Here is a 26647-nt window from a genome sequence, read left to right as displayed (position 1 = left end):
AAGTTCATTAGCTATTCACAAGTTTATAAACAACTTACAAACTGAATAATTTCAGATAACATCAGATGACAACAAAAGTTTTATATCAGAGTTGTACAGAAAAAGCCTTAGGGAAGGAAAGCATCAGTGAATGTTACAATCAGGCTCATCATTGTTTCAGAAATAGTATGCTGTGTGAGTAACCCAATTGGAACACTCTTCCTTTGGACGTTTTGCTGAGCTGTGTGTTGTAAAAATAGATTTGTATGCCTCGGATTTCTCCTCGCTGTCTGCAATCGATCTCTTTGTGGTAGTAGAAGAAGCCTTACTGACTTTTCCTGGTACAGATGAATTTCCATTATCTGCTGGAGGAAAAGGAACAGAATGAAGCATGTGTAACAGATTACAATTGATAAAGCTTTAAATAAAGATGGAAAAAATTATTAGTATTTGTACAGAGGTGATATATATACATTTTTTCAGGGATATCACAAATATATGCTATACTTGTACTCAACAGCAAACACGCTCATAGCCTTTAGAATTTATGCTCAAAATGCATTTAAAAAATTTTGGAGAGAGGGGAATTTTTTCCTATTTGTGTAAAGCCTTCCACTGTAATTCAGTATTGACAACATTTATTCCACTAAGTGAAAAATGTCTCTGAACACTAGTCTTAGGAAAGAACCATGAAAGTATTCCACCACCCTGAAGTATTGTTTGGAAATTAGCTATCAAATGACAAAAACTAAACTTGTGACATACTGTCCCCAGGGAATCTATCTCCTCCCTTTATTCTTTGCAAAGTAATTTATGACCAATAACAATAGTCTGCATAACTTTATATTTGGGATACGAAAATGCTCATCCCTCTGTTTCTGATACCATCTCTCTCAGTGTACTACACCTACTGCTCTAACCTGCCCCCCATTCTCTTTCCTAGCAACTATTTTATCTTCTCCAAAGTTGAAGCATGTGCCAAGTGTCTTGTGGAAAGAAAAGAACACACAGAAGTACCCAGGAACTCTACATATCTAGTTTAACTTGGGGACAATGGCATGGAAACAGATAGCAGGGAGTCTGTCTGAAAATGCTCTTAATTGATTTCTCCATGTAGTCATAGGAACTGTATGTGCAATCTTAAATCATCATAGATCAGATCCTTTTTATATCTGGAGAATTCTGCTTTTAATGCCACTAATAGTTGCCTGGAAAGAATTACCAAACACTGGATTTAACAGAATGAATATGCATGCTGCAAGTCCAGAAACCTTAGGGTGCCATGTTCACAAATTAATTCCTAAGCTACTGGCATTCCTCAGTCCATGGATTTTTTTTTTTCCCCCTCTTTATTATTCCTCTCTCCTCCTATTCTCTTACTGGTCAATATAACTACTGCCAGAAACATAAACCAACGATCTGACATTTCAAAAGGCATATTTTTTACTTTACACTCTTAGAAAAGAAAAATACATCAAAGAGATGCAATTCCAAGAGCAACTGTAATAATCTGGAATTAAATATTTTTCAAAGCCTATCCTTTATAAAAACATACAGTAGGGGGCAGGTAAGACATTTTACAGAACCACAGAATGGTTTGGGTTGGAAGCGACCTTAAAGATCATCTAGTTCTAACCCCCCTGCCATGGGCAGGGACACCTCCCACCAGCCCAGGTTGCTCAAAGCCTCATCCAGCCTGGCCTTGAACCCCTCCAGGGATGGGGCATCCACAGCTCCCCTGGGCAACCTGGGCCACTGCCTCACCACCCTCACAGTAAAGAATTTCTTCCTAATGTCTAATCTAAACCTACCCTCTCCCAGCTTCAAACCATTACCCCTTGTCCTATCACTGCACCTATCACGACCAAGAGTGCCTCCCCATCTCTCCTGTAGCCCCCTTTCAGTACTGGGAGGCTGCTATTAGGTCTCCCAGGAGCCTTCTCTTCTTCAGGCTGACAGACACCCATTCTTAATAGTCCTGTATGAAAACATCAGTATGAATTGGAGACACTACATATCACATCACCTAAAGAGAGGGCACAACCCTTTGTATTAGAGGACTGCCAAGTTTACTCATAGCTGCCTGACTACTGCAGGTCCATCAGCACGTATATTCCACTGCTCCCAGTGACACACAGCAAATTAGCAGCTAAAACAGCAGACTAAAAGTCAGGTCATCAACTTGGGACATTTTAACAGACTTCATTTAAATAAACTACCATAACAGATTTTTTGACTACTTGTACTTCAGGAGAACAACAACTAATTCTCACACTACCTCCTAGCCAATAAAACAGACATACCAAACCCTTCACTACCTCCCTGTGTGAGTAGGAATCTCTCTCTCATTCATTCAAGTTGGTTCTCACCAACTTAAAGTGACATTGGAATGACATAAAGAAGTAAATCTGGCTTGTTGCACAGTGAAAAAAAACACAATGTGGTGAAAATTATTTATTATTATTTTTATCGGTTATCTGCATCACTACAGCACTGGGCAGTCACAAGCCTGAGCAGCGACCCCGTCGGTTTAGGTATTTTGTGCAAGTACAACAGAGTCAGTCCCTACTCTATGGACTATTTACTCAAAGTACAGGATGATGGACAGCAGATGGGATGAAGGCAAATTGGGCAGAATAAGGAAAAATGGACAAACAGAAGCCCTTGCACACTTTCTGCAGAGTCAGTTCTGTAGACTTTGCAGATTGTAAAGCAAAGCTCTCTTTTAAGAAAAAGTTAAACTGACTACAGCTTCTGTTGAACAAGGAGCTTTGTGCATGTTCATGAGGCAGCTTCCTCCTCCAGCTTGGAAAGGCAGCCTTTTAGGACAGACGTTCGAAAGAGAGGGTTCTTTGAAAAAGTGAGCCATGCCATTATGGCTCCCTTGAAGACAGAAGCTGACCTTTTATTACTGAGAAAGATAATAAATTAAGATATGCTGTGAAGAAGTTTGAAAGAGAAAACGGGGAATTGACAATGCAAAGTATGGAGTAGCAAAAGAATACTTTTTGGACGGGTGATGTGGTTGTAGCAACAAACAGATTTTAACTTTTCTTGAATGGGAGAGACTAAAGCAAACAATTTTTTAAAAATCAAGTGTTAATGTTCTCTAGTTTTTAACTGATAGTGCTTAATCAGTTTCAGAATGAAGTTATATAAATCAGTAAAGAAAAACCCCAAAGAACATTCCTTCCATTTTCCCACCCCTGTGGTCATATGTACAAGGGATTACACTTGAAACACAGTTTTGAAGAGTTCTAGCTTAAGAAGTTCTACATGCAAACCGAGTGCAACACCACACTGGACACACAAAAAAGGAGGAAGCGAGAGGGTAGCTTCTGAAAACTATGGCACAACATAGCCAGAGAAGGATCCCTCCTACAATATCGTTCAGAGCAAAACTATTTAATCTAAATGTGAAAAATGTGAACAAAGAATAAACAGAACACCTACCTGAACTTTTGGTGAAGATAATCTGCCTCTTTTCTCCAGAACTGGAAGTGATACAATCCTTTCCATTCTTAGCCTTTGATGGACCTGGAGAATCTAAGAAAAAAACAAAAAAAAAAGGAAAAAAAAAATGAATCTGGTTCACGACTCAGAAGGCTACACATATTTTGTAGTTGTGACATTACCTGCAGCGGTATCTTGCCGAGAAGCCGACTCTGCTGGCTTACACTTCTTTGATTTCTGAAACACAAGCAGAAATCTGGTAATGTACTCAAAGGATATACAATTCCCAACTCGTATTTGACAGACACACAATTCCATTCAGTACATTTTTATGTCTTGCACAGTGGAACTCTTCCTTTCACAATACTGCTCCACAATTCTGGTATTACTTCTGTATGGAAAAATAATAACTTTGGGAACCTTGAATGCACCTTAAATAAAATTGTAGAGGCCAAAACTAATCTGTCTGGATATGGTATTTTGGTTTGTATACTTTCCAGGGGGTGCGAGTGTTATCATCACTAAGGTAATCTGATACACTGAACCCACAGGGCAGGACAGTCAACTGGATGACATTAAACATGACACAGTTAACTGTAATCAATAAAAATATTTTTCAATAAAGTTTCAGAATAATCCTGCATCTCTTAGTTAATAAAAAACTCCTCCTGGGTTAGCTTCAAATAACTGGGCCCTTTGTTGCAGGATTGCTTAGGAAGAAGATATACAAATAGTTAACCTAAATTTTTTAAAAGCATATGTGGACCAGATTTTCCAAGTTAATTTATGTTTGTCCAGATTAAAAAACAACTCACAAAAAACCAAACAACAGCAACAAGAATCTCATCACTGGCTTTGATTACATAAATGCCAAGCTGAAAAAGAAAGAGGTGTTAAAACAGTCATTGGCATTATTATTGCAAAAGATGACTCCATATACATTCAGAATGGTATATGTAATCCAAGAAAGATACACAAACTCAAAAAAAAAAATTTAAATATGTTATAAAATTAGGAGAACCCATGCTCCTCAAGCACATGATTAATGCTTGAGGAAAAAAAAAAAAAAAAGCCATCCCCCGTGTTGCTACAAAGCTCAGCCAGAAGGTGGTGGCAGAGGGTTACTAACGTAACCGCAAATTTGGCTGTTCTGGCATCCTTCAGCGTACATGAAAAACCTCTCTTCAGGGTGCTTTCACCTTTGTTATTATGGATGAGTTTACAAAGAAAAGTTACCTCCCAGGATCTGGTATCTGAATTATGAGATGTTGGTAAATATATATATACACACATATATATATATACACACACACACATACATATTACACATATTTCATCATGGGCACACGTGACATAGTTGAGTTTGAACAGTTTTTTATACTGGTGCTAGCTGCTTCTTCCTTATGTTTTGTCTCACGACTATAAAGAAAAGGAGTTTGTGTTTTCTGCTCCAGATACAGTAGGTCCACTTTGACTGCTCCTCTTGCTGAAAGAAGGCACCAAGGAAGAGGTTTGAACAGCAGTGCCAACAGACGCCAAACTAGAAACTGCCTTCTGATACTGGGACTGGAGCTCACAGATCTCAGATGAGAGCGAATGGTGCCAGTGACAGCAGAGAAGACTAGTTCTAGCTGCAAAAAGATCAGCTGGTGCAAGGCAGTATTGCAAAAAAACATCAGAACTTGAGGATGAAATTCAAGAGGCTTGCTGAGAGATCTGCAAATATTGTACTTGCCTGTAAGTCTCCTCTAAACAAACGAGAAAATTTGCATATTCACCCAAGGCATATAGAGCCTGAATACCAAAGCCTGATTTCCTTTTGTCTGCCACCATGAGTGACTGTGCTGACACCATGAGAAAAAGAAGCGATCAGCACACTCGGATACCTTTTTGTTGCGCAGGAGTTGGGGACAGTTACCAGCTTTCAGACTTTTTGAACCAAAGCTATAAATGCTTTGCTAGGGCCACCTTCCTAACAAAAATCAAGGGCAAACGACCACTGTTTTGGGGCTGATTACTCATCTGCTGAGCTCTGCAAAATTCTGTCATCAAATTATCTTTAAAATTCTTTCAAATGTTTAATTACAAAGTACTGAAAAAAAATCTGAAGAGACAGCGTAAGATTTATAGTATTGCTCTTATGCAAGAAGCTGTAGGACACAAGTGCAGAGGCTATGAACACAGAGGAAACTGAACAGCAGGATTTCTCTGGGTAGCCATAGCTTTCTTTTATTGCCCAGCCCAATGATGCCGTATTGGTGCAGACGAATACAGACCCTATGATGAGAAAGAATCATATGCTCTCTGGTAAGTAAACAAGTTATTTACTTCAAAGGAATCTAGGAAAACATTTGTATGCCATCTAACCCTACAGGCTGACATAAAACAAGTGCAGTAATGTAAGGGTGAGATGATCAACCTCCATTTTAAGTCTCAGTTGCTGCAAGCGTCAGAAAATGATGATTCACGCTCTTTGAGATTAAATTAAATTTGTCTGGACAAAACAAGACAAAATTTCCCAACAGTGGTCTTACAGAATCAGGTCAGGAATCTACCCATCCCACCTATCCCCATACTGTGTTTCTGATGGTGGCCAGTAGAGGATACTTGGAGATCAAAGAACTAGTAACCTGCCATCAGCAGCTACCGTGTGAAACACAGGGGAGACTGTGTTCCTTATCACAATTAACTAATACAAGCTCTTTGTTTCAAGAAAATCCTAAACCTGTCCATTTTACCCATCATACTGCATTCTGCGATTTTCAGAGCACTGTGCAGTGCCTGCTACTTAAAGGAGAGTTGCAGCACATACAACTTCAATAGACTATTAGCAAAATATGAACACAAGCTCATTACTTTTAAAAGAAGTAGCACTGAAGTACAACACAGCTTACTGAGTAAATCCTCTCGTCTGCATAAAGATTAGCAGACAAAGCTATGCAATGTAAGAGCCGATTGCATTACAGACAAGAATTCTTTCAATTTTGTTTTAAACAATATATAAAATATTACCTTTTCCAATTTACTTTTAAGTCTTCTATCCTCCATCCTTTTCTTCAATACTTCCACATCTTCTTTATTACCATTAAGGACAATCACATCTTCCTCTTGAAAGGGAACACCACACTTCAAAAAAAAAAAAAAAAAAAAAGACAAAACTAGTATTTCCAGACACTTATGCTGGTGAACCTTTGTTAGAACTAATACTGTGTTTAAGCTCTCCAATCCTTCCCCTTGACACTACGTCCTTGCCAATAGTTCTTTCTCTTTTAATACAGTCTAATACATCTTCTCACTTAAAATGTCAAAGGAAAAATCTCAGTTGACTTTACCACAGAACAAAATAACACTGACTGATAGTTCATCTTACTAGTGAATTGTGAATTTTTGATAACCACATTTAAAAGCGGCAAATTCTAAAGCAAATTCTAAATTCTAAAAGAATTTTAGAAATATTAAAATATTTGGGTTTTCTTCAAAGCCCTATTCCAGGTAATAGGGCTATGGGAATTGCATATTTATTTCACTATCAGTCCTATATAAACAACACTCTTAACTAATTTTTTTTTCTTTTTATGAAAGGTCCCACTGTGTATTTTCTGTTTATGGGTTCCTTTTCTTTACTAGCACAAAATGTACAGTGACTGGACTAAACAAAGTAGTCCTAACTAGAATCTACTCAATTTTCTGAGCCCTATAGCTAAAAACCAAAACACGATAAAGCACTTTCTGACTTTTTTAGTTATGAAAAAGATCTAAGCATTCTGCTCTAGAATTTATCTTTCAACTTAGTAATACAAGAAACAACAACTGATAGGAGCAGTTCCTTTACACTGAATATGAACAACACCAAAGGTGTTATTCCTCCACATGTACAACAGACAGCACCAGGGAATTTTTCTCCCCAACAGCTAGACACAAAAACCAGTTTTTTTGGGGTTTTTTGTTTTCTTTTTTATTTTTTAAATGACTATGGGGATAAAGTGGGGTGATAAAAGCAGCATTATTCACTAAACACAGCCTTGCCATCATCCTGTGTCTGTTTTATTAAACACTGCCAAGTTTCAAAATACATTTATAAAATAATCTGGATAATGCATGTGATGTGCTTCATGCAATTCCACATCTGTTTTCTGGTTGAAGATACAGATGCATCTTCACTGCGCCCATTTGCAATCATTCAGTGAAGGTAGCACACTGACTATGATGTTTTTCTTTTCTAATATCTGAATTTCCTTTTTTTGTTTTTGTTATTTTGCTAAATCCGGAAGCCTTCTGTTCATCTGCAAGATTAGTTTATAATCCTGCCTCTGTCGTTACTCTTCTGTTTTCTAAACAAAGGTTTAGAAAGGTTACTTATATTTGCAGTAGGAATTAAACAAATGAAAGGACATATGGACGGTACTTTGACCACAGTGATGTGATGAACACAGTTTAAAAAGTAAATCTGAACACAAGTGGGCAGAGAGATTATCAGGGAGAAGCAAGGGTCACTGAGATGCATATTGAGTAAATTGGGCAGAATAATAAATCATACACAAGAAATGGGTGAGTAGCCCAAATTTTTCCACTGCTCCTCAATGAGCCAGTGTTAGAAATAGCAGCTCGGTATGATCTCAGACGCTTGCGAGTGAGGAGTCTAAAAAAGCAAGACAATCAGTCTTCACACTAAGGCAGCAGTGACCGGCAGCTGTCTTGATTCCGCAGAAGCCCTACGCTTTCATTCCTAGGGGGGTGTTTTCTGAATACAGCATGAAAGACCAGCACCCTCCTACAGGCTAGTGACTTAAAAAGTAATTTCTGCAATAACTTTTTAAAAGATACTCTGGTAAGCATACAGAAATAAGTGGACATTTCCTCCAATTAGAAGTTTACGTGAAAGGACTCTCATTTCAATAAATGTCACATTTTGAAAAAGCCAGGCTCCCCTCTGGAAAACACAGGTGGAACAGTTCTAAAATGAAAAGTATTTACAAGAAACGGGGAAATAAAGACAGTGTCCTTTTTCCACTCACTGCAACAGATCATTTTTGCCATGGCAACAGCCAGATTATATTACAGAGCCCAAACCCTTCTAAACATACTTTGCACAGCAAGTTATAAGCACAGAACCAACTCCAGCTTCCCAGGTTTCACTAACTCCAGTAGGTACAATTTGTTGTTGCATCATACATGTGCAAACTTTTTTTAATTGTCAGTACAGTTGGATGCAAAGCTTTAATTCTGATTTTTTTAACAAGCTCACTATCCCTTCATGCAAAAAAGGAAAGATTTCTACCTTAATGTTTTGAAATGCTGAGATAAAAAGCAGAAAGAATTTTCAGTTTTGGAAATTCAGAATTATTGTTCCTTCAGATTAAGGTCCTCTGGGGCAGAGCTTTAAATACCTATGAAGGTACTCGCTGTAGTTCCTTAATGTTTTTGCAACACCTTGAATAGAAGGCATTCCTAAATGAGATTGAACTTGAAAACTATTCTGACACTGGACAAAAGCATTAGAACAGTAGCTTGCAGATCCGAATGCAAGATTCAAACTGTCATTGAAGAAGAGTGGGATGTTAACTGAAGGAGGTGCTGGACAAGCACCATTTCAGGGTCCAATTATAAAAACATCTTTAAAACTGTTTATATCTAAATGGCCTAACATGCTGGCATCAAGGGATTATTTAAAGGGTCTGCAGGTATGATCAGTAAGTCTTCAAAGTCTGATACTCATAAATTTACATACCCTACATCTCCCACATGCATATACAAACATACACAACAAACACAAAAAACCCCAACTTTACAAAAAACAAAACCAAAAACAACCTAAAGACTTAAAATTATAAGAACAATAAAGGTAGTATAACATATAAAAGACACTATCTTAGGCATAAATATCATCTTTTAAACTTAAACTATTAAGAGAAGTAGCAAAATTACTTTTTCAAATAATAAAGACCTTCTAAATTTCAAGTCATTTGAATATGGTAGGATAGTTTCTTATCGTTAAGAGAATAAATCACAGGAGATTTTTTTTTTAGTAATAATGAAATCTTAGTTTAAGATGATTTCCTGAATTTTAAAGTTTACAGTTTCTTCTGAAGTTTTAGCTACATGACAATGGTTGTACCATATTTCTTGCTGTAAACTACTTTTGACAAAGTGATTTTTTTTTTTGTACAGCATCTAAGCTGTAATTCCATCCATGACTGCTGCAGTTTTAATATAACACAAATAAACAATAGGCAAATATGTTTTCCTATCTAAATGTTTACATCAATGTTACAGTTTAACATCTTACTAGAAACCTAATACCTCTTTCCCAAATTATAAACAGTAAGTTAACTCTTACAGTCCTCCTAACTATGACCATTACTAGAAAATGCATGAAGGCACGAACAGTTTTTCAAACCAATTCCCACCAGATTCAGGAACACGCAGGACCACAACCTGACTGTCCCTCTTTAAGCACGGTAGTATTTAGAAAGAGGACTGAACAGACACCCTATTCAGCCGAGGACCATAACATCGTTCATTTACCAGCCACAGAAACTCATTTATTAAAGGTTACTGTCTCTCTTAAAACATGTTTTTAGTGAACTGTTAAGAGATACCATTCCAGAGGTTTATTCATTAGAAATTCAGTAGCGTAAGGCTTGATGAACACAATTGTTGACGTTACCACCCTACTCAGACATACAACGAGGTAAAGAGTAAATGATAACTTGGGAAGAGTGGAAAGCTTCCTACACACTAATTCACTGAATGGGAACTCTCACTCAGACGCTGTAGCACCTACTACAAAAACACTGTCCAAGCAGAAGCCCCTATTTACAGAAGTTCCCTTAAAGTCAATGACAATTTTGTATCTGCCATACCTGCAGCTGTGCCTTAATGTACTTTGAGGTTTTTCTATTTATTTTTGACCAACATGCTATTTTTATCTGAACGTGTCCAAAATACACCATTTCTAGAACCCCAAAGCTTCCCAATTCCAGTATATTTAAGCTGTTAACTATTCACTTATTAAAAACCCCAAGAACCTTTACAAAAAGCAGTAACGCAGTGAACATTCTGTTTCAGAGGTAGGTACTTCATTTATTACCTTTTCAGCTTCCAGCTACTAGAAATGACCAGAGGCAATTCTTTGCTATACTTATTCGCTGCAAACTGGAAAGTTTCAGCAAGCAAACGGTTAAGAACCAGGGGAGGAGGAAGAGGAGGAGGAGGAGGAGAGAGTTGTTTCCTTTCCAGTTCTCATCATCCAGCACACTCTGTTAGCAGCGCAGAGGTTAAAGCCTCTGAGGTAAAGAAATACTATTTATAATCAGCAATGTACTCTACGTATTTGAAAGTCTGATTTCAGTCCTTTAAAGGCTGTCTCAGAAGAGTGGAAACAGAAATTTGAAGAAGCTCAAGTTTTCTCTCATTACTGTGAAGCAGAGGACATTTCCGAAGCTAAACAGCATTACTGCAGAATAAATATGCTAAGCATTGCGGGAAGCCTTAAATGAAAACATTCCCGTTAATATTTAACCCCTTTCACTTACGCGAGATCTCCACACAAGCGACAGAATGAAGAACGCTGTCTGAATTCTGCTGAAGGACAATGTATTTATTTTCATTATGCTGCCGTCTCCTGGCTAATTTTGTACAAGGTAAGACTGAATAAATTAGACTGTAGGACTACAGGTTTTTGCTTTTCCTTTATTAAAACACAACATGCTTTAATTTTTGTAAAGTGATCAATATTTTCACTTCAGAAAGATCATTTAACTTTAAAAAAAATACTCAAATCTGGAATAAGGGTAATCTTTTTTATCTAGTGGCCACTATGCACAGTATTGATTGTCATAAAAATCACAATGTTTATGAATACTTGCTATGTTCTGTTGCAAGCACCATAATTTTTTTACAGTCCTATAACTTAATGGTTTTAATAGCCTTCATAGTATTTGTTTAAAAAAACCCAACCCAGATAACAAAAAAAAATAGCAAAGGTGAACAGGTAAACCCCATAAATCTGTTCAGTATTTATCTGTAAATACCAATGCAATATTTTAAAGAATGATTTAAAATTTCTAAGGCAGTATTAACTGCGTTTGATGAAGAAATTTATTTTACTTGATGTGTATCACAACACAGAAGCAGGCACGGCATACTTACCCAGGCTTCAGGAAAAAGCAAAGTAAAGTAAAAAGTGGTTAAAAGCGCTGATTTTAACATTGAGTTTTTAGAGGACTGAGTCTAGTGTCTAATGTAGACATTATAAAATATCTAAAATAATGCCTGCATAAACCCCTTTCACACAAAAACAGACATAAAAAGATTAGGAAATAAAGAGTTAATGCCTTTTAACCATTTTATTCGAAAGTGAAGTATTCCTAAGTAATTTGCTTCACTGAATTATGAAGTCATATGAACTAAATTTTATCTAAACATTAAGCAAATACAAAGAGTACAGACAAAACAGAATATTCGGAGGTGCAATGATGCAGTCCAAAATCCCAGAGCAGGAAGAAACAGTGAATTGTTCAATTATTTGTTACTATGAAATGCATGGCAAAGTATATAGCTAATGAGGTCTTGAGGAGCTGAGCAGATATGTCACAGGTTATTTTCAGGCATAAACATAATTTCACTTTTCTCTAGAGTTCACCTTTTTAATTGAGATGGAGGAGCTTAAGCTTACAACAACAATTTTCTGCTAAGTAATATCCATAAAAGCAGCCACAAAGGTGCCTGAAAATCCCTACTTTTAAAAAACTTCATCCTCCAGATTTAGAAAACCTATCTACATTATAGAACAAGTTGAGTTTCAGAGAGACATTCTTAAAGCAATAAATACCCGTAACACCACTCCTGCGTAATAAAATTAAAAGGCAAGATGGGCACAGACTGAGCATCTTGCTCTTCAAGGGCAGGAGGAAACATGGTAGCATAGTCCTTGAGGACAGATAATAGCATAGGGGCTAGAGGATTCTTCTAAGTGGCAAATTTCACACATAACGAGGCTAACAGCTGCAATTCTAGCTCTAAATCTGGTACAACACTCGCAGAAAGCCAATACTTTCATTCTATAACCTACCCTGAGGCTGACAGGTGTCAAATTCTGTTCTTGTGGGCAAGGCTTCACCATTCAGTCATTCCTCAGAAACATGTTAACACTGGAGAAGGAATTGTTTCTTCTTACCCAATAACGGCGTGTTTGTCTACTTTTATGCTGCCATATAAAAGAGAGCTTCTAGATGCCATGCAGTTCAATAGGAAAAATCCACAGGAAACACTTCACAACCTGAAACATCCCTGGATGCTATTATTTGAAGGGTAATAAAAAATTGAGTTTATGAAACAAACAGGTTACAGCTTGGTTCTCTAGGGAAGTATTTTTTGCAGCCTGTCCACAAAGATGTATTTAATTAAAAAAACAGAACAAAACTGACAAGTGCACTCATTCCGTACAGATGTTCTATATTATACGCAGGTATAAAGTCCCAAATATTTCTATAACTGCCCAGTGTCTTCAGTGTAGTTCTTATGTCCAGAATGAACCTTCCCTGTGATGTACCATCGAGACCCCATCAGATTCACTAATTTAGAGTAATTAATCACCCAGAATAAAACATTTTTTCTGACTCTAGCTCCACAAAAATCAGTGTTTCCCCAAAAGACACTCCCTCTCCCTAACTTCTGCTATTGGGTACACAATGCCCCGATGCAAATCTATTGTCAGCTTTGGTAGTCCACTGCTAGCAGGGTACAGCACTGGTGCATTTCATTTTTACTGGGAAAATCCTGGCTTTCATCTTTCAGCGGCATTCTTTTTCTCCTCCTTTCCACACAATATTGAAAGGTTAATGTGTATTTGATTTCCTGAAGTTTTTCGTTCAAACGGATGAAAGACTCGTGTCATGCTTGTTTACCCAGTAGACGTATCCCCTGGGAGCTGTGAAGAAAAAATATTCTTCCGGGACCTGATTTCCGACTGGTTTTCTCTGGCCTGTGCATTCAATGCAGACTGAAGAGCACTGCTGACAGAACACAGAAGCAAAACAGATGAACCCTCCACCTAACATACAACTCCACTTTCCAGAATGCTAAGTGGAAAAGAGGCATTCTTCCATCCTGAAATCCAGTGCATACAAGTAAGGACAGTAAGATAAATACATTCCTTCCCAAAAGCCCAATAAGATTTTAAAATTATGGTATTACAGAGTATCCATTATCTTCATTCAAATTCTGTATTTTTTATGCTTTTTAAATTCTGTGCCTCGTTTCTACTTTAACTACAATGCTCTTTTTATTTTCAAGCTTCTAAGACAGATTTGTACTAAGTTTTCATTTAAAAAGTATTTTCTGCTTCTTTCTAATGAAAACAGAGCCTTCTAACCACAACAGCATTCCCATAAAGAAACTAACTTAAAAAAAGCATGTTTGTTCTCTGTTCCTATGTAGTAAACAAACACGTTGTGATGTTGACGGATGCGAAGCATGAAATATTTAGAGGTGAAATATAAATTTTGTTAAAAACAAATTCATAGAATAAAACAAGAGAAAATGAAATATTTTTAAAATAAAATCTTTCTTAATTTAACTATTAAGCTTAATGGCAGTAGATGGACCCTTCCCCCAACCCCAGAATTTTCTCTAGGAAGTTCTATACCAAATGCTTCAAGGATAAAGACTTCAATGTAATTGCTGGGATATTCAGGACTCCTGCACTCTCATTCTTCTGACTTTTCAACAAGGTATATGTTAGAAAAAAATCAATGGAAAAACTCCTGTGCCAATACTGATGGTAATACAGACAGTGGTGTCTGAATGCTCATACTGGCAGCAGTGTACTTATTTTTAGCATATGTGCATATCCTGAGATAAGAAGTGAGTGTTGTCCACGTGTTCTGTTTCCCAAAGCACTAATACAAAGATGTCAAAGAAAAAAAAAATCTCTTAAAGAGTTAGAAACACTTGCTGATTTTATAAGGATAAAAAAAGTGTATTTTACGGATTATGTTTCTGTTTCTTCCTTTTGTTTATTTAATAAGTCTTCTGCTGATTTAATTTACTGAATTCTGGTCCTCCGGCAGAACTTAAGGTTTCCCAGGACTTAGGAAAATCAGCTCTCCATTAACACACAGCGCTCACACATCTTCCCTGCTCCAAAGCTAGACCTTGACCGGCCCATGGCACTGGACTCATCTACTGGCACACACATTGCCTCCAAGTAGAACAAACTTCCATCTGATGGGCTAGGCCCCCCTTGCTCAAGAAATAAAGTGTAAAAAGCCATCTTGAGATCTTTGGATAATTCTGTATATCCTAGAAAGATGGCTTCAGGGCTCTGCAAGTACCATTTCCATTTCACACCGCAGCACGAGTGTGCACATGGGCACAAACAGTACCTCCAGGAACTGAGAGTAATTGCAACACTTATAAATGCATCACTAATATGTCATCTATTAAAAAAAACTCCACAAGTTTCTCTCCCTCTCTTTATCTCCCTTTTCCTTTCAGATAATCTGAATGCTTAATTCAACTATGATGAGAAGACAGTATCTGGAAAACAAAAGATGAACCCACTTGATGCAACAAAATCAGGATTTTTAGTGTGCATTGCTGCCTGTATGTTCATCTCCACTTTTATCTACCTAAAGGATACACTTTCTGAAGAGCCAAATGAACAAAAATTTAGTGCAAATATAGCAGAGTGTGGTTTTTACCCAGATGAACTCTGTTCAGCTCTTTTTGTGGGGAAAACTGCTGCCTTTAAAATTGGAAACTTTTGTCAGAATGCCTACCAACCCAAAACACTCAGCTGCATTCAGACTTCATGCAACTGCTCCATGGTTCTGAAGACTCTGCATTTTATCACAAGACCACTGTCAGATGAAGAAGGAAATTTCTCATTGGCATACATCATCACAATTCACAAGGAGCTGGAAATGTTTGTAAAGCTGTTAAGAGCTATTTATATGCCTCAGAATATTTACTGCATACATGTTGATGAAAAGTCACCGAAAGATTATAAAGCTGCTGTACAAAACATTGTTAATTGCTTTGAAAATATTTTTATTTCCTCAAAAAGAGAAAATGTAGTTTATGCAGGATTTTCAAGACTACAAGCTGACATTAATTGTATGAGAGACCTAGTTCATTCCAAAATTCAGTGGAATTATGTTATTAATCTATGTGGTCAAGATTATCCCATTAAAACAAACAAAGACGTTATACAATACATCAAAACTAAATGGAACGGTAAAAATATGACTCCCGGGGTAGTCCAACCTCTTCACATGAAACACAGGACGGAGGTTAGTTACAGAGAACATGTGCGTTCTGGAATGTCATACGTGTATCCAACAAAGAATATGAAAGCTAAGCCTCCGTATAATTTGACAATATATTTCGGCAGTGCCTATTACATACTTACTAAAGAATTTGTAGAGTTTACACTGACTGATGCACGTGCAAAAGAGCTGCTTGAATGGTCAAGAGACACGTACAGTCCGGATGAACACTACTGGGTCACGCTGAACCGTTTAAACGGTAAGACATACATTATTTCTACTGTGAATAACCCCTGGACCAACAGCACTGTAAGGTCTATGACATGGAGAGCTAGTGAGAGCCAATTCAGAGCTTAACAAGACTGCTTAACTGAGCTGCATTACATCAATATGGTCATTTCTTCAGCCTTGATGCCGTCCTTTCAAACATTCACGTAGTCCGAAGGCAGAGAAACAAAGCATGATTCCAGAAAAATACTACTTATGGTGCAGACCATTAGCCACCAGGCTACAAAAATGTTGATTAAAAAAGACTATATTTTTTTTCTATGTAAAAGCTCATGCTCTCAAGGAATAAAAAAAAGCAATTAAACTGAGAACAATGCCTGTTGTTATGACATAAGTATCTGGAAATAAATACTTAAGGTAGCTACATTTAAAAAGTCTTCAGCAGTGAAAATTTTCCCTGCAATAAGTAGAAAAAAAAATCTTATCAGAACCTTATGTTTTTAAAGATGCTCCAGGGGCTACACCAAATGCAGACTGGGAAGGAAACATACGAGCCATTAAGTGGAAAGATCAAGAAGGAACCATACACAAAGGCTGCAAAGGTAGTGTGAATTCTGATCACAAACTCAAATTTGATTCACTGACTAGCATTCATTACAAATTACGTATCATGCTTTAAACTAGCTATTAAATGTGCCACAGTGGTCATACATATTTTATTTTGTAAGTATCCAATAAAACAGCACGCCATCCTACTCAATTACTCCAGTGTATCCAATCTAAACAGCTTCTGATACATTCCTGCAAAGATCATCACAGTACCCGTGTACTGACAACTGTTCTTTCAACCTCCCATTACCAATGCCCTCACCTGACCAGTTTCCAGTGAAGAGCAGGGGTTTTACTTGACAAGCACGTTTGTCAGATACTTTCATCAACATTGGGTTAAATCTCTTCAAGTTGAACAATAATAAAAAAGGAGAATAGTGCTGACCACATAGAAAGAATACAAAATAGTTTAAATGTGTAACTGTAAAGTATTGCAGGAGTAAACAGGGATTTCAATAGAACGAGGAGATCAGAGCTGCAGCATGCCCAGCTACAAGACACAATATTAAGCACAGCAACACGTCATTGAAGCAGCTGGAAGTAACATGTATCCATTTATGTAAAATATAAACCAAACCCTCACTTTTATGGTTAAAGTCTAGCATTATCCTCCAGGTCTATTTCAACAGTGGTCTACGTGAAATCAAAACGTAATTTTGTTAGTAACACTGCAGAGTGAAACTTTTTAAAAATTAAAATTAAAAACTTTTTTCAGATACCCTCAATTTGTCTTTGCAGGTCATTACATCAGAGACATTTGTGTCTATGGACTAGGGGATTTGCAGTGGATTATCGAGTCACCTCATTTGTTTGCCAACAAATTCGAGCCTGCAACGTATCCACTCGCTATGGACTGCCTCGAGAGACGCCACAGGCTGAAAGTACTGCACCAGGCAGAAGTCCCCATTGAAGACCACTGGCGTTTTCAGGAAGAGAACTACTTCAACATGAAGCTAAATGTGTGAGCTTAACTAATATCTAAAGTGTTCAAAATACTGACAGAAATCACCAATATTTTATCCATATCTGTGCATTACAGCATGAGGGGAAGCACAATACTGTCCTACCAGCCCGCCAGTGAAATAAACAGGGTTTATTTATTACAGTAAGAGCAACAACTGCTAAGAGGTTAATTCTTAAGGAAAATGACATGTCTAAATCTATAACTTACTGACAACAAGGAAGAAGTTCATAATCCTTTAAAGGGATTGATTTAATTATTCCTCATGTCTGCAGCCCCCAAAAAAGACTAACTGGTATAAAAATACTAAAATGGAAGCAATGACTGAACAAAGAAAAAATATGACGAGCACAAGTTAAAGTCTGTCTACTGTATGTCTTTATGAAATAGATTATTTTGAATAATAAAGTTCACTCTCAAATTTCAGACCTTGTAGAAAAGCAAGTGACAACCAGTTTCAGACACAGTCCATGTCACTGGGGTTTTTTTTCAGCTGCATCTCTAATTTCATTGTGTAGCACGGCAACATCACTCTTGCACTACTCAGGCTTTGCTCCTAATGAAAAGGGAGTGTGTGCCAGTAACAGCAGCAGGAACCCTGCAATGCATGTTTACCCTTAAGTGTCTGTTTCCAAGACTCTGCAGAGTTTAGGGCAAGGAGACGTGGGAAATTTGAGGCCAGGGAACACAGGAAAACTGAGTGAAAAGCCATCTTTCAAGCTCAGTGTACCTGACTGAGGGAAAAAAAACATCTCTGAACCTTGCAACAGAGCCTGTAGCAACTGGAGAGAACACCTAGCAGCAGCCAGGACAAGCATCTCATCTCTCAAACCCGCTGCAGAGCAAATGCAGCTCTCCCTGGTCTGCAGCAAGGAAGTGGTTTCAGCACGCAGCACAGGCAAAACCAGGGAACAGTAATAAGAAAAGAACAAGCACCCAGCCCTTTTCCAGGCAAGAGCTGCTCTTTCCTCTTCAGAGCTCAAACCAGAAAGATTGGGGCAACATGAGGCAACAGAGAGGATATAGGTGGTGGTCTTTCATACAATATGACAGCTCTTCCGTGGGACCAAACGTCTTACAAGGCCACCTCTACACCCTGTCTCCAAGGTTCTTTAGTTAGGTGCTACTGATAGAAAGAGACTAGGAGAAACCTGAATTGTGAGAAGTCATTTCAAACTGTTCATCCCCTTTTAGAAGTATTTTGGCAAGAATACAGATTAAAGTTTCATTCCAGTAAATCCAAAAAAACTCCAAATTATTTTGCACGAAATCTGATGGGAGCTAATAATACACATCCTGTTATTTACAAGCTCGCTTGATCAGAAACTACAAATTATAAATAAATGTTTCAGAGCAATTTACATGAAGCTTCAATATACACCCAAAATATCACTCAGTTTTCATACAAAAACTGACTTACAGATTAAGTGCTTTTTCTGTAAAATAAAATGAATCAATGAATGACCCAACAATAGAACATGAAATTTTCTTATTACAAACTTATTCCCAGGTTCCTGGAACTGTACTGCTTATTTTCCCACAGGAGTTTCTTGGAAACATAATTTCTTTCAAATGAACTTTAACCTAAAGAAAGACCATCTGGTCTCTATTTATTTACAGAAATTTACAAACTCAACGCAAAGGCCTGTTCTCAGTTTCATGTATAATCCGTGATTTGTGACCAAATACTCCTGGAAATGCTTTTTTATGGAGGGAAATCAAGAAAAGGGGAAAAAAAGCCACACAGCATGTTCACTGTGTTGAGAGCTCGTTAAGAGTTCCTCTGAAACCCATTACTGAAGCTAATGGGTCTCTGGCATGTATTAATCATAGCAATATTCATAATTAGTTTCTCTCCAAACCACACCCAATTCACTGAACGGCACTGCCAGCATTCATCCATTCCATGTTGGTTTTTAAAATGTGAACGGAACGTTCCTTGTTACCGTCATCGCAGCAAATCCAGAATTGAGCTTTCGCCTTTCGTCACCATCACACAGAAAAATTGCTGCGTCTCACTTCTGAACTGAATTAAGGATAAATTCAATAGCAAGGAGCTATGTAACATGGACTTATTTTGCAGAAACTGAACCAGTCAAACTAGGGGAAAAAACTGCGCAAAAAAACCCTCTGAAAATATTATTTAGGTATGGCTTTACGCGTGTCAGTTCAGGAAACTCATTGTAGAGTGATCCTCCTTCCTTAAAGGATTTCGTATTTTAGACAAATGTTGCATATGTAAAACCCCTATGAAAATCATAATTAAACCACCCCATTCTCAATCATTAAGAAACAGTATTCTGCCCATTATTCTGAGTGACCACAACCACATCATATTCTTGAAAGATTCTTTACTTCCAACAACAGTAAAAAATCAGGTATTGAAACCATGAAAACTGAGAGCATTTCAACATACATAGAAAGTGTTCAGTAAGTCCTGCACGCATCATCATGCTACAAGCAGATCAATCACAACTCTCGAATCTCAGCAACCAGTGTTTACCAACTTCTGGTGACTGCTGATCTAAAAGCCTATAGCGTCAGTGGGACCTTGGTCAAGGAAACACTCTGCTCTATACCACCCTGCACACACATTAACTCTGAAAGACGTACGCATAATTTGTTTCAGAAAGCCTGAGGCTTGTGTTCAATAGCTCTATATCTAAGTTAAACATTTGATTAAGTGTTGTATATGGCACAGACTTTAACAGGTAGGGTACTATTTCAAGCGTGTATTAGAGTCTGATGACTCTGAAAACAATTCCAAAAGAAATTTTAAAGTGACACAAGAAATTACATTTTAAAATGTGATCTTGTCCTTAACTCCCAGAAGGACTTCCACCACAGATTCAGTAATGACTATCCTCTCTCCAAACTACCTCTAGCATACTATTACACCAATAATAATTTCTTAGACAGGAGAATCAACATCAAAAATCAGTAATGGTGCCTTTCTCAACCCCTCAAAAGCGAGGGTAAATACACTGCTAGGTAATTCTTTTATTTCATCATTCCTAACAGCATAATTTATGTCAAATAGCAGACTTCCAGACAAGCAGGCACCAAAGATTGCCCAGGCAAGAATCTGAAAACTAGTGAAAACATGAATTCCAAAACATTTTATCACTTTGGGCCCCACCAAAACCTCCAGACAACCCAGATTAGCACTAACTTACACTCTTCAAGATCCCATCAAATACAAAAAGAGTGAGTAGGAACAGTCTTGCTTGTTTGTTTAGTTTTGGTAGTCTGCTGGAGAACTAAACACAATAGGTGAGAACATCCTATTCAAAAGTGCAAATTCGAAATTGACAATTTCCATGTCACATACAATTCTTCCTGAAGAACAGGAAGCAGCAGAACATTGCTTATCTTCAGAGCTTCTGCTACAGAACACACATCACCCAACTCCGTTATCTGGAAGCAAAGTTATTTCTCTTCCTGCTGATTGAAAGTTCTGTCCTCCACATTTTAGCATGTGACTTAGTACTGATAGTTCAATTTTTCTCTTCTTGCTGTACAAAGCCTTAAAAATGTCTCAAACAAAATACACTTCTGTGTAAAAAGGTTTAAGTTTTATTTGTATTTAGGAGTTGCTCTCTTTTAGACAAAGCTCTTTTTCAACTCTTTTCAGTCTAAATAGCTAGAAGCATCAAAATTCGTCCCGAGCACTTCATCTAACAAGCTTGCTCTCCAATACAAACCACCACTAAAAAATTCCCTTTGCTCTTTCAAAAAAAAAAAAAAAAGTTTGGCCAGGGAGTTTTATATTTTGGCAAGACAGTTCAAAGCATTTGCCATTCACACAGTAAGAGACAATCTCTCTCTCTCAACCCCGCTACAGTGTTTGACTCTGTTCGCCTTAGAGTTTTCATATTTTAACGTTATTTTTTAACTTGAATCCTTCACTATAGTGCTACTTAAAATGTGAAGCAAGAATGAACAGTTTACTTCCAAGGGAGGTAAGTCACTTAGAAAAAAGTCCTCACACATTAATTACAGCTGCCTTACTAAAAGTCCTCCTCCCTCCAGGCCAGTCTCACTTTCTTGCGCCTTTCCCTAGTACCAATACAGTCTTTTTAACTATTCCCATAAAAACAGATAAATATATTTATTTAATATTGCCAGCTCTACATGTAAAGTTTCTGTTGAGGCAAAATAGGGTTTTTTGAAAGAGAGCTCTAACAAAGATCGCTCCCTGTACCTAGACTCCATAAAGCCTTTCAAATCTAGTGCTACAGCAAATACTGTCGAGACAAACCAAGCAATGCTGAATTCATCTTGGGGTTTTCCATTTCCTTGAATTAGACAAAATCTGCACATGCATTCTTTCCTAAACACTTATTCCGTGATCTGCATATCGCTGGGCAAACAGATTGCTCTATTTCTTGTATGAGCTGCCACAGAAAAAACTGAGAAGAAAAGCGAGCAGTGAGATAACTGTCTGTGGGACTTCCCACAAGCGGTAAGCATTCCCACGAGCCAAGCCAGGGGGCCAGGAAAGGAAGCAACCCTCTGCTCTGAGCACAGGAAAATAATTTCCTATAGTTCCATGAAGCACAACATTTTGTGATAACGCATCTTGTAGCCTGTAAATACACATCCACTATCTAGTTCAGATAATGTAGTTTAAAGTATGTGAGCATGAAGGTGATGACTGAAGAATTATTGTTTCGGCTCCTGGATATCTGTACTCTCTGGTGAATGTTTTCACTGCGTGATTACAGCATTTGTTTCACAAAATCCTTTGGGAAACCGTTGCTGTTTACAATTTAGCAGACAGACAATCAAGACTGCTCTGTAGGCTCCACAGGCAAAATTAATGCACAAGAACAGCTTGTTTTGAAAGAGCTTTCTGGAATTTCACAGTAGTGGAGGAAGAGAACTGCCACGCAGCCCCTAGACTGACAATTCTCCAGTTTACCTCCATACTGTAAACCTCTTCCCCTGGGACCAGATGAAAACACGGATTCTGCTAGCTGAAAAGAGACTGAATACACAGCGTAAACAAGCAAATGCAGGATTATTCATTTTGAACTACTTTCATCCTGTCTCTCATCACTCTCTGAAGTCATGTAACAACGCCTCTGCACACAGACGTGGCATGGGCATGTAGGGTTGGGCATCTGGGCGCATAATGGCAGACAGAAGGGGGCAAGGCCATGAAAAAAATGCTTTTGCCCACATGGATCCCACAGGTTGGATTTTGGTTTCAAAAACATATTGTAATTCTTAAATTACAGCAGGTAGCACCAGTAGAAGCATATGTACGACAATCTACAACATTCAGACATCCTGTACTTCATAATTTTTTTGTGTGTTTTGAAAGAATACATACAAGAAAAGGATTCTATGTATTAATAAACAATTTCTAATCCTAGCATATGTACAATACACAACAGTTCATTTACTTCATTAGTTCCAGTTCATTTTACTGTATGCCCTGTTGCTGCACAAAGATAGAATGTGCTGGGGGAATGCTGCTCATTAATGCTTTGGATACAAGCAAACTGTTAGCTACCAGAAAGCATGGCAACCAGTTCCCCATGAACCTATTTAGAAGAGTTCTGGTCCTCTTCTTGGTTCTGAATACAGAATGAGAACATTATTAGTATATATCAAATCTACCAAATCATTCTTCAAGCTTAATCAAAGGAAATGTGGACTAAAACATGTCCTCCCAGCTGATTATCATTGTCTTCGTGAACCAAAATCCAATCACGAAAAGATGAGACTAGATTATATCATATCCACTCCTCCATTTCCAAAAGCATCCTTCTGAAAATTGTGAAGTATTCACATTTACGTGAAAACATTCGCATGCAAATATGAGGCTATGATAAATACTGATCATTAAAAAAAAAAAATTCAGAAAATGTGGGATTTAGTTTTTATAAGATGATCAGATTGGCTAAACCATAGACAAAGCATCTCATTCCTGCATTTACTAATCAAGTTACACCCATCTAGCAACAAAAATTTAGATGCAAACAAAAAAACTAATTAAAAATAAATTCATATCTGCCAAGAGGAAAACAGAGTCATTAGGACTAAACCATCACTCTACAACAAAATTAGCACTGAATGCAGCAATATCAGGTAAACCTAACTAACAATACTCCACATCACCTGCAACAACTCACCAACAAGTTTTTTCCTTCACAGGTCTTGTTTAGTACAAGTATACGGTTTGTTTTGTCAAATATCAGGGTGTTTGTTGAAAAAGAACTCTGCCTAAACGTGGCAACTATCACCACAAATCTCACTAATAAGAAAAGTAGTGATAGGGAAAAAAGAGAGTACGTGCAACTTGTACCGTTGCCCCTAGCTACAAAGAAACTGATATAATGAGATCAAACCAGCACTGTAAAATGAGATGCAGTATTTTGTACAGTAATTCATGTAACTGCTGAAAATTCTATGAAGAGTTGTTGCTCCCCCCCCCCCCCGCCCCCCAAAAGACAACAGCAAATGCAAAATACAGGGATCAAAACACAACCTGTTTGTCAGCGGACACTGATAAAACACAAACCATGTGCATTCAGGAAAAAACCCCAACCAAACCAAATAACCAAAAACCCAACCCAAAACCAATTACCCTTTTAAAAATGGAAATTTTGAAAAATTAAATTTTTCATTTCAAAAAAGGAAATTTCTAAAGTAGTTACTGCAAAATCAAACTGTCTCTGAAAACAAAAATATTTTTCAACCACTTAGAAACACATTTTTATTCAAAAAGGCCATATTGAATTACTTCAGGCAATCATAAGACAGAACTTTTATAAATTCCACTTCAATTTGCATATTCAGATAAAAAAATCACTTTACGAAATTGGATGTGAATGCAATTGTATATAAATATATATACACACACAGGTATGTATCTATATATCTATCTGTGGAGGCCATATGTGACCCCACTACTACGAAAGCTGAAGAAAAGCTCACCTTGTGACAAACTTCTGATTTAATTTCTTTGAGAGCACGTTCAGAGAACACACAGCCACAGTTTCTCAAGAAGCAAAACCTTCAAAGAAAAGACAAGACATACAATAATTTTTAAGAAACCCCGCGTCTAAAAGGTACATGTGCAGTTCTGATGTAACACAGAACCAACACTGCAATGGGCTAGCAGGACGCAGCTAACTTTCTCTTTACAAAGTCATGCAGCTAGTTAAGATATCAGCACCTTTAAGTAGGCACTTAATTTCCACAGTGTAAGTAAGAATCAAATAAAAAATACTGGGTACATTAAATCACAACATGTATTTTGTTATTTCATTCTCCATATAGGTTTATGACAATCTCTCAAGGGGATCTAAGCAAAATAGCAGATGGTTTTGTACATGTGCTATAGGTCTACACAGGCTTCTCTGGAATCATTGCCACAATCTGTTTTACTACAAAGCTACACTATTTGAACAGTTCTACCTTCCACCAAGCTTACTGGTTTCACTCACTCTGACTCAAGCTCTCCAGCAAAGCTAAATGATTTACAACATTACAGATTCAAACATTTTACTTGCTCTACATTCAGTTTAGCTTAAACTCACTTCTAAACACGAAATCCAGAAACTTACTGACCTATGTCTTCCATTCATTTCCAACCCCACCACAGGGCATATAAAGCGTGCAGACTGGGGATCATCATATTTGTCACCTTTTATACTCTCTTTATCACCGCTCCAAGCTGGATTATCTGCAAGGTTCAGTTCTGTTACATTCTGAAAAATAAAAATTCAAGCCTTAAGCTGTTTAGTAATGATTTTTGAGCCACGATAACATTCCCTAAGATTTTTATCATTGTGGCTCACTATTTTTAACCCTTTAAGTACACAGTAAGAACACAAGCAAATTGAGGTTTTACAGCATGTTTTAACTTCCCTGACACTCTTTAATACCAGACACAACCTGTTTACCTTAATGCTCTTGATATGTGACGCAGCTTCCATGGGAGTTTTATCAGCTGACTTGTCCAACAAAAATTCAATAACGGCATCTTTATTATACAACCTGTAACATAAATTTTTAGTAATCATATTTGATTCTTGTGACATTCTTTTATTTATAAATTAGTACCTTTAAATACAGCAGTCTATACGGAAACATTCATACCTGCCCAGCTCACAGGCTACAATTGGGCGACGTAACTTCTCTTGACTCAGAGCACAGTAGTTCCATCTTGCCACCAATTCAGCATTTTTGTCAACCTGAACAAAAAAAAAAAATTAGTGACTGTAAAATAGCTTTTATATTTGGAAATTATTTAAAACATAAAATCTATTACTACTTGAAGCATTAATCAAATCCCCAGGTATTTCACCAAACCTGCTTTCAGCATTCAAAGCTATTCTGTAAAATAACTTTAGCAAAAATTTTTAGGAAAATACACGACCAGTTTTGAGGGGGTACCTCAGCATCTGTTGAACATGTTTCTGCATCTTGGAACTTGAACCTGTCTTCCTAACTCTAACTCAGTTTTCTCAGTTTCTGTCACTTCTATTTGTCTCCTTCCCTCTTTATTCTTTTTTGCTCCTCATGTTCTCCACTACCCTCTTCTCCCTCGTTCTACATCTTACTCTTCTTGGTCAGCTACAACAGCCACTCCAAGTAAGGGACAAAGGTAACAATAAAAGCAAATCTGGGAATGTCACAATGCTACCTGAACCTCCAGCCTAAAAACCTGAGTTTTATGACAAATTAGGCCATAAAACAAGGCTGAGGTTCACAGCTACTTCACCTGTCACCTGTAGCTGAACAGACACAGTCAGGTTTGGGGAGGAAATAGATTTTATTTACTTATTCTACACCAGAAACTGGAATTTCGATAAGTTTTCTTACACTTGTTGGGATATTTTTTCCCAGTCATTATCCACCTACTCATGAAGGCAGTGCTGCCGTATACCCAACACATCCTCAAAAGAGCCCAAGCAATGTTCGGAATGCAAGCAGCCAGACTGCAGGAACGGCCACATTCAGTAACACCGATGGTCTGGCCACACTGTGAAACAATCCACCAGCAGCAGCACCAGCAGCCACCGCGCCCCTAAACCCCACACGCCAACAGAGTGACTTATGCCCAATAACCCCTCTGGAAGGCAAGGAGAGCTCCCCCGTGCCTGTCACCAGCGCCACGGCCACCCCG

The 26647-nt window shown here is 37.6% G+C and overlaps 2 protein-coding genes across 2 annotated transcripts; one reads left to right on the top strand and one right to left on the bottom strand.

Moving 5' to 3' along the window:
• RTFDC1 (replication termination factor 2 domain containing 1) lies at positions 1-25713 on the bottom strand. The gene is made up of 8 exons (XM_010083282.1): positions 25618-25713; positions 25422-25515; positions 25087-25226; positions 24451-24529; positions 6445-6558; positions 3615-3669; positions 3433-3525; positions 1-341 (listed from the first exon to the last, which is right to left on the bottom strand). The coding sequence occupies exons 2-8, from the start codon at positions 25452-25454 to the stop codon at positions 157-159; spliced, it is 699 nt and encodes a 232-aa protein (XP_010081584.1). The 5' UTR covers positions 25455-25515; positions 25618-25713; the 3' UTR covers positions 1-156.
• Positions 13308-17506, top strand: GCNT7 (glucosaminyl (N-acetyl) transferase family member 7). Its single transcript, XM_010083281.1, has 4 exons — positions 13308-13562; positions 14932-15963; positions 16439-16534; positions 17280-17506. Exons 2-4 carry the CDS (start codon positions 14988-14990, stop codon positions 17504-17506), a joined length of 1299 nt encoding a protein of 432 aa, XP_010081583.1. The 5' UTR covers positions 13308-13562; positions 14932-14987.
• Positions 25714-26647: the final 934 nt, after the last annotated feature.

This window comes from Pterocles gutturalis, unplaced genomic scaffold, assembly GCF_000699245.1.
Source record: "Pterocles gutturalis isolate BGI_N339 unplaced genomic scaffold, ASM69924v1 scaffold30835, whole genome shotgun sequence".
NCBI lineage: Eukaryota > Metazoa > Chordata > Aves > Pterocliformes > Pteroclidae > Pterocles > Pterocles gutturalis.
Note: the sequence above shows the minus strand (reverse complement) of the source record. Positions and strands in the feature narration are given on the sequence as shown.